Genomic DNA, 9,550 nt, shown 5'->3' on the forward strand with positions numbered 1-9,550 from the left:
CTGGAATATATACACTTATACAGGTTTAGTGGATGGGTACCATATACTTTTGGAGTTACTTGGTTTTCTCAAAAAGTGTTTGCCGCCTGCGATCTAATGCTTCGCAAGCATGCAAGATATGGTTGGCTGTCTTAGGTTCATTGCTGCAGGGTCTGCAGCGCAAGTCTCCATGAAACAGTCCCATTGTATGCAGGTGTCTCTTGACGTCTTTTCCGAAGTACTTCAGCCCTATTAGCACATGTCCATCCAATATACATTTTGCCATGTATTTGGCCGGGTATGTTTTCCTAGTACGAGTTATGTTATCTTCTGATCCAGGCCTTTTTCCAGACGCGTACGATGCTTTTTGGCACTCTCACGGCTGGCTCTGGACCGAAGTATTTTGTAGCTGATGCTCTTTTGGCAAGTACATCAGCTATTTCATTGCCGTATATTTTGGTAGGAAAAATAAGACTGCTAAAAAGAGTTACAAAGACTAATAAGCAAACAGTTACTATTGATAGAAAAAATATGTCAAATGTTATATACCTAGAAAATACCTTAAAACAAGAAATAATCAGTGCATTAGAACAAAAAATAAAGTTGATAATGGAAACTTTGCCGTAATCTTCACTAATTGTTTGAAAAAAACTTATTGAATTCCTTTACTCATAGGGTATAGTACCGAATATTTTAGGACCATGGAACTGTTAAAAGATATTCCTTCGATATAATTTAGAAGACCTGAAGGCGTTGATTTAGTATGTGTATAGTTTTATTAAGTTGTACTTAAAAGGATAATAAGGAGTAATCGATTGATATAACACATTTAATAACAAGAGAATATTTTACACAACGACTATTACCAAATAAAAGAGTTTTTTACACAATTCTTTATTTAAGCGCCGGGTTTTGAATATCGCGCCAAATAGTGAAATATAACACAAATCACTGCATGTATCTAAAGGATTGACAAGCCAGCATCATACTCGCCTCCGTTGAAGCGATCGCTCTAACAAAAATAATATTACGGCCAGAAAACTTAACATGAGAAAAGAAAATACACTACAATTATTATCTTATACTTACTTAATTTAAATCGTCATTGGGTAGACGACACAATTTGCTAATATAGCGTTTGAAGACATCATCTTTAGTTTTGACCGAGGCAATTCTTACTCGGTCATCTTATCCGGGAAAGAGCTCAATCACTCTTGCTAGTACCCAATAAAGAGAAGGAGTGTTCTTAAATCAACAAGACGAGATCGTTGGGTTCTAGGTTCTTATGCGGGGGACACCATTTAGGATGATTTTGAGTTCTGTTCAAGTAGTCGATTGACCATGTTTTCAAAAACAATTGTTGAAATTTGGACAGATGTTGCCATATATTGGCTCCATTTTTGGGAATATTAATCAAATCTTTTTTGGGGAATGAGGTGAGAGATTGTCAAATCAATAAGTGTCCAGGAGTAAGGTAAGTAAAATCAGAGAGATCATTCGAAAGGGAGCAAAAAGGCTGAATTCTTCGAACGTAAGCTTAAGATTGCCCGGGAGCCTACGCATATGATGCTTTGCGCTCTTTATAGCAGTTTCCCAGATACCACTATGATGAGTGGCTCGAGGAACTATGGGATGAGGCCAAAAATTCTTTAATAGAGCGGGAGCTTTCCTTTTCCTTTAAATATTTATAGAGTTCAAAGTTTGGTATCAATGCAGATCGATTGATTTGTTTAGAGCAGCAAGCTCAAAAATAAAAATAGCCATTATGATTGCCAAGCTCCGTAGGGAGACGGCACTCTAAGAAGAAGAGTTCAAACAACTGGTTACGAGTACCAAGAAAGTTCGTGGCGTTGTCACTAAATATTGTCTGTGGGAGGTCTCTAAGGCTAATAAAGCGTTTTAGAGCGAGAAGAAACATCTCTGTAGAGAGGCCGGAAACGACTTTAATACGAACAGCTCGAGTCGACAGGCAAACGAAAAGAGCAATATAGGATATAGGATTGGTTAAGACTATGACGTATTAAAGTAAATAATACTAAATCGACAAACCTAAATTGGGGAAAACATATATGGTCCAAACGACTACAACTGAACAAGGTTTACAAGAAAATAATATACTGGTTTATGAATCGGAAGCCATGCTTAAGTATCCAAAACAAACTGCTTCTCACTTAGGGAATACTACTACGAGTATGGATATTATCATCATTATCTTTGGCTCGACAATCCTCTGTGAATTCTGGCCTGCTCTAAGATTCGTCGCCATTTTGTTGTTCGTTTTCTGGCAACGTGTTGCCATCTTCTGATCTCTAGTATCTCTAAGTCGGTCTCAACTCCATCTAACTACATAATTAGCGGCCTCTGCTTCATCTTTCTACAGGTGTTCCTGTCGTCAGCTTTTTAGTAATCATATGCTCAGGCATTCGTACTATGTGTCCAGCCCATAGTCCTAGATTGAAGTTACTTATTGGTATAAAAGTTTTGTAATATAAACTAAATATAGGTAAACAGTGCTCACCACTGGGTGTAGTTCCCACAGTGTCTTTTTTTCTATCTCTTTCAAACATATTGTTTATTGTTATATTGATAACAGATTGCAGTAAACAAAGGAAGTCAAAAAAATGATTGCATGTAGGTAAATGGGTTTCTATAAAGATTATTTTCATCACTTAGATGACGTTGTAACTCTAGCTTATTATAGTTTCCCAATGGTTTCCGTTGATTAAAAGATTATGTACAATCTGATCAGGTGTTAACTAAAACTGATTAGTATATATCTAATTCTCCCAAAATCTATGATATATTCTGTGCAGCAACGTCTTGAAATATGTTTCCTAGATACTTTTCTTATAAGTTCAATTTTCATAGTTTTTTGGCATCGGTATTAGTTTTATTACTTCTTTATCTAATTCTTTGTTGAAATCCTTCCTCTTATTATAATTGAATCTTCTCTTAAAAGAACTCTTTCATAGTTAACTGCAATTTATATTTATATATTCTGGGGATACGGGATACGATCTGTTATGGTTTGGTTTGTTAATTTCGCTATTCTTGCGCTGACACATATACCTATTATTAATGACTGTAGGTACTCTCTTCTCCATAGCCCACTTTGGAAAGATGATGGCAACTTTGGGTCTTAAATTAGCTAAAGGTGCTTTTAAGACAGACTTCTTCGGGTCTTCCATTCTGATCCGTCTCTTTACGACCCCATGACTTAGTAGTTAAAATTCCCCAAAATATCACAAATAGAATACAACAAAGAATGTAGTTAATTTTAATATTTGAGACATTTGGAGGGTAATTCGCCTCTGGGCCTTTTTCCTTCAATATTGCCCTGTACTACCAGCTTTTCGAGAGAATCCTTATTCTTTCTCATAATAAATGGTAAACATATTTCATTTGATGTCATATGTGTCCGCTACTATCATTTCAGCTATAATCTCGCCTATTAATGTTGATTATTTAGGTTTTAGTTTTCAACTTCAATGCGTAAGATTTCGGGTTCTTGATTCTCTGCTGTTGTAAATATATGCGGTTGATATTCTGGCTGGTCGATGAAAAGAAACTCTTTTCAGTAGTATTCTTTGCATCTGTTGACGACCTTTTTCTTCTCTGTTAGTATCTACCCTTGTTCATCTTCAATCGTTCAATCGCAAGTGTTTGAAGTCTTGAGTAATTTGCTTAATTTTCATGACTCTTGATTCATGTCTTTGTTTGTGGATCTGAATTCTCTGACAGATCCCTTTCCCATAATTGGCTTTTATCCATTTGAGCAGCATCCTCTTTTTTGAGTAATATCAGTTGTTTTAAAACTTTAGATTTGTATTCTATTTGTTGATAAGTATACCATTTTGTTAGTTGATTTTCATTCACATACACATTCCAAATAGAACAACTTCCCATGTTGGGGGAATCTTTATTTTAATTTAAAAATTTAACAGTAACATAATCTACAATCCGAATTTGTTCGTACTGAAATGTGTAATGCCTATCTACTAGTATATTTTTGAAAGACGATTCAACTAGTTTCGTTTTTACATAGTAAACTCGGCAACATCGCTGTCTGGGTTTGTACTAATCATATGGTTGATTGTTAGTTCACTTTTATCTACAGTACCATGTGTCACTAGCATAATAGTAAAAAAATTAAACTTATTTTTGTGAACTTATTTAACATCTTTATTTTCAAAAATGCGGTACACTTTAAGTTACATCGGTGCTACCCTTGCTTCCTCTGCAACATTGATTTTTGGTGAGTTTGTTTTGAAAGTTTTAAAAGTAGGTGTGTGGAATAATCATGTGACTTAATATTATTTTTATTATTCAGCCCTCTACTACTGCCTCACGGGAAAAGGAGAGCAAGTTAGTTTAGCATGGTAAGTTTTTAAAAATTCTTATAATAAAATATTTAATATATTGGGAAATTGATGTAACCAAGGTCTAACACAAACTTTTCCAAACGTCAGTTATATATAGACCAAAACAGTTTCAATTTGTAATACAAAAAATGCAACAAATATTATATTAAAAGCAATAAATTTTAATATACTAAAAGGACCATATTAATAATTATTTTAAGTTTCCATAATCACATTTTGTCACATGATAACTTGTCTTAATCCTTTAATAAAATGGGGGACCAAAAGATGAGTACAATTTGCCTAGATGATCTTTCCATTTTCATACTATTACCAACTATTACTTTGAACTACTCTATTTGTTTAGAGTACTGGTAGAGGAGAGCAAGGAAATGTTAGAGGGTGTTCGAGAGGACTATCAAAAAGAGAGAACTCAGGTTAACAGGTTGAAACTGGAGTATATGTGGTTGGGGACATTGAATTGGAGAAAAACTAGGATGAGTAGAATTTAAATACCTTGGCTCCTACATAACAGAAAATGGGGCACTAGATCGAAAAATTGTCTACAAGATACAGGCTTGTTGGTTTAACTGGAATTGAGAGTACAGGTACACTGTGATTGAAAAATTGAGGAAGGTCTGAAAGGAAAGATATACAAGAGTGTGGTGAGGCCTGTGTTGGTGTGAAGTGTGACCTGTATACAAGATGGAGGTAGCCGGCCTGAAAATGTTCTGTAAGACTAGAAGGGACAGGATCAGGAACAACTTGATTAGAGAAAGAGCTGGGTGTGACTATATCAGTTATAGAAATGAAAACTATGTGGGATGAGGGATTAGAAGTTGATGAAAAGAAAGGAACAATTACCCATGAAAAGAAAATAAGGCTTTAATGTACTATTTGTTTATTGTTGCCAATTTGTAGTGCATATTTTGTTTTCTATAACTGCACAATATGCCAACATGCTTTTTACACTCCTTAACAATACTTGTTCTTCATATAGAACCTACAACCTGGAGTGAATCTTGGCTGACTACACAACTTGCTTCTATTTCACACAGTCATCCCTGATAGTTGGGTCAGTGAGTAGCTCTATTGTTCTTAAATCTGATGATATGTTATCTATCCACCACATTCATGTGCATTTTAAAGACCTTCACCCTATCGGGGCCTCCTGATTAACTTGGCAAGGCAGTTATTAGGGAGCCTGTGGACATCTTAGGTGTTGGGATTTAATGTCTTGGACGAAATTGCTACCATTATATATCTGTTTTAACAGTACTTGGTAAATTATAAACAAAATGGTAACCTTTACTAGTTCAAGTTTATCCTAACCCTATGTATCCCTATCCTATCCCTTATGTATGCAGTTCATGTAGATCATCAGCAGGCAATATCCAAAAAAAACCTCCTAACATAATTATCGCAAGTTTCTGTAGTATATGGAACGTGTGTATTTTTACTGTTCTGTGGTCAACTTTGATCCTTTTTAAGTTGTTCAGTAAAATAACTTTTTGGAAAAATTATAATTTATATACTTATATTTGTTAATATCTTAATTTTGGATTTTTTCTATAGGTTATTGTTGAATGTGTCTCCCCACATGTGGGCAGGTCTAGGAATTGGCCTTGCTGTATCATTATCAGTTGTAGGAGCTGCTGCGTAAGTTTTCTTTTATATTTATAACTTAATATAAATTTTCAAGTAATCAAATATTTAGAGCTTAAACAAATAATAATAAGAGATATCTAGGTAACAGAATGAGAAGTGAGACAATGCATATTTTGTTTTTTAGAGGAATTCACACTACAGGAGTCAGTATCGTAGGAGCTGGTGTTAAAGCCCCTAGAATTAAAACCAAAAATTTAATTTCTATTATCTTCTGTGAAGCTGTGGCTATTTATGGGTTAATTATGGCAATAGTACTCTGTGGAAGTTGGAAGGTAATTGTTTATTAATAGAAATCCATATATTTATACTAATTACAGCCAAACTTAAAAAAATGTTTTACGGTAAAGATGGAAATAGATTCTTTATTTTGCGTTAACATTTATTATTATTTTGGGTCTATATAACTATAAAATGCAGTAATAATTATAAACTATTTACTTTTATGTTAAAGTTTTTTTTACTTCCTTTTTTTGTAAGAAACCATTAGAGCATTGAAAAGCTTTTAGTATTAGATATTAAGTCACATCAAGCTCCAAATATAATTATTTAACAAAATATTATAAAATATCGAAATATTTACATATAATCCAGTCTCATCTTAAATGTTCACTTAAAATCATGATAAATAAAAATCATTGTCCTTCATTATTGACACAGAAGATCAAACTGTAACTAATGCATCTAATTTTTATTGACCAAATTAATAAGCAGCATAAATTTAAGTTTTGAACAATAAATTAAAAATTGATGAACTTATTTATGCAACTAAAATATTCAATTTCTTATGTAAAAACTGTTTTAGAATTTTGATGTAGATCTATTTAACACTGTACCTACAAACTTTGCCCAAAACCATTATGGATCACACGTAATTTTTGGATCTGGTTTAACTGTTGGATTTGTAAATCTATTATGTGGATTTTGTGTTGGAGTAGTCGGTTCTGGAGCAGCCATTTCTGATGCAGCCAATTCATCATTATTTGTCAAAATTTTAATTATTGAGATTTTTGGAAGTGCTATTGGTCTCTTCGGTCTTATTGTTGGAGTTTACTTGGTAAGTTTTTATTTGATTTAAATGTTTGTTTAGTTGATAATAATGAAGATATTTAAAAAAACTAACGATTTTCTATAAATTAATGTTCTCTTTGCTTTTATCCCTATGTTATCAGTTATTTTTGTATTAATTGGTCCTTCTGATTTTCTGTTAATAAATTCCTTCTAAATTTTAGCCATTTCTGTCACTCTATTCATCCATCAAAAGCATTCTCATTTGTACATAGTGCATTTGTTGTTTTTCTTCCTTTTTGACTGCCACCATTCACTGCCATACAGTGTAGCTTATTTTTTAGTAGTTTTTCAAGCTCTTATTTTTTTACCTCATACAAGCATTGAAAAGATACATTAATACTAGCATGTGTTTCCACTTCACTGACAGAGATCAAAATCATATTTCCTCCTAGTTGTCTGATTGAAACCCGAATGTTTCTGATTGAATTTAACACTGTTTAAAATAACATCCTGTGTTGCCAGGTGTATGGTAATTATCGCTGTATACGATAATTTTAACGTTTTCTGCAACATACATATACCATTAAAGTAAAATATACGATAATTTCAGTAGAAGCTATTATCATTCTCTTTAAGTTTTTATCTCAAGTATCATATACAAACGTTGAAATAAAAACAAACATGTCTTGGGCGCTAAACTTCAACATCTTATCGCAACGAGAGCAAAATAAAACTAAAATAAGTGGATGAATTGACATGGGAACTTTATTTTTACCTATTTTTGGAATGGGTTTTACCAAAATGTGTCTAATGAAATAAATTTTTCGAAAGCGATAAAGTAGTTATCACAAATTTGCACGACAAAATGATCATAATGTATAAATATCCATTACTTATATGGACCCACAATATGTAAACTATGTATGTAAACTAATGTTGAAACAATTGATCCTCGAGATATTACAAAATTTGTCAACATTAATAACATGTGTCTAGGATTTGGAATGAAGCAAAATATTAATAATTAGATGATAAATTGAAATAGGATTTTTAGGAAAAAAGAAATGATTTTGCAGATTCAGTCATAGGCAAGATACACCTTCTAAATAAAAGTACATTTAACTGTTGCCAGTCTTTTACCATCAATGCAAAATGGCCCCAAATTTGTAATCCTCAAGAGCTACAAACATGCAAAATATCAATGACGAATGAAGGAAACTTCAACAATACTAGGATATTCTAATAGAATTTGAAAATGCGGAAGAATTCTATTTTAAAGTGGGTCAAATAAAACCTTTTGATGGTAATCCTCTATTTGCTAATTTGAGTGTGACTTTGCATTGTCTGTGTTAGCTTTACCTCATTCAAATGCAAGTTGTGAAAGATAATTTTTAAAAGAAAATTTAATAAAGAAGTGCAGGAACTGCTTGGTAACAGACTAATAAAGAAGCTGATGATAAACTGCAAGAAGTTCAGTTCACATTAACTGAATAGTGAATATTTTTTTACTTAAGTTTTTTGATTTTAAATAATTTGTTTGTTTATTTGTTAAAACATTAAACATTATTTCCTCTACTTTGTTAATATTCAATAGAATATAAGTAAGCCCGATAATCTATACTATAAAATACGATAGTTTAAACAATGTCATAGGATTTTCTGACTTCAATCACCTGGCAACGCTGCTCTTACGGAAACATACCTACGAAACGAATTAATTTGGTGGCCCCGCCTACTAATATAGGTATATTATTTTAACTATGCTTCTCTCATTACCTACCGTTGTAAGCACATACCTAACTTAAATTCTTTCCGATACAGTATATAGGTTTATGATATTTATATTTTTATTTGTTTTAGACTTCAAGAGGCTCTATGGTTTAGATGTTCAGTAAATGAACATGAAAAATAAAATGAATAAATTGTTAAAAGTGTGTGTGATAAAGATAAAATCATTTTCACTAGTTTATGTCCAAAAATGTATAGTTTTCATTATGGTTTCTCAACAATATTTAAAATCAGGTCTACATTAAAATGCTTCAGATAATTGTTGAAACAAAATCAAGGGCCGTTAATTAAATCAGTGTATATAATAGTATTACGTAAAAATTCCACTAATTTTGTTAATTGTTAAACATTTTATAGTTAAAAAAGAAATTTTTAATTTAGAATAATATGCTTGTACAGCATGTAGCCACACTAGTATTAGTATGTAAAAACTGTATTAAAAATTGTCTTTTTGTATGTCTATTAAAATTACATGCGATTTTGTTAAATTTTAATACAGATCTAATATATGTAGTTGTTTTATTTCCAAAACCTCCAAAAACTGATACCAGCTACATGTCATATAAATGATCTGAATTGGGTCATATTTTGTGTGCTGTGATCCATATAATGTAACAGTAGATGATTCAAAGTTGATCAATATGTATGTATTTCCAATAATAAAACACAAGAGTTCCTAGACTGGCTTAATACGAGTTAAATCATTTATAGCAAGTCGTGATATATTTCTTCGATTTTAGGTAGTA

At 32.3% G+C, this 9,550-nt stretch overlaps 1 protein-coding gene across 1 annotated transcript; it reads left to right on the plus strand.

The window, feature by feature from the left end:
* Window positions 1–4,052: 4,052 nt before the first annotated feature.
* On the plus strand, window positions 4,053–9,313 carry LOC140452105 (V-type proton ATPase 21 kDa proteolipid subunit c''-like). Its single transcript, XM_072546173.1, has 6 exons — window positions 4,053–4,234; window positions 4,310–4,358; window positions 5,916–5,999; window positions 6,133–6,280; window positions 6,811–7,062; window positions 8,877–9,313. The coding sequence occupies exons 1-6, from the start codon at window positions 4,174–4,176 to the stop codon at window positions 8,898–8,900; spliced, it is 618 nt and encodes a 205-aa protein (XP_072402274.1). The 5' UTR covers window positions 4,053–4,173; the 3' UTR covers window positions 8,901–9,313.
* Window positions 9,314–9,550: the final 237 nt, after the last annotated feature.

Source organism: Diabrotica undecimpunctata, chromosome 10 (assembly GCF_040954645.1).
Source record: "Diabrotica undecimpunctata isolate CICGRU chromosome 10, icDiaUnde3, whole genome shotgun sequence".
Taxonomy (NCBI): domain Eukaryota; kingdom Metazoa; phylum Arthropoda; class Insecta; order Coleoptera; family Chrysomelidae; genus Diabrotica; species Diabrotica undecimpunctata.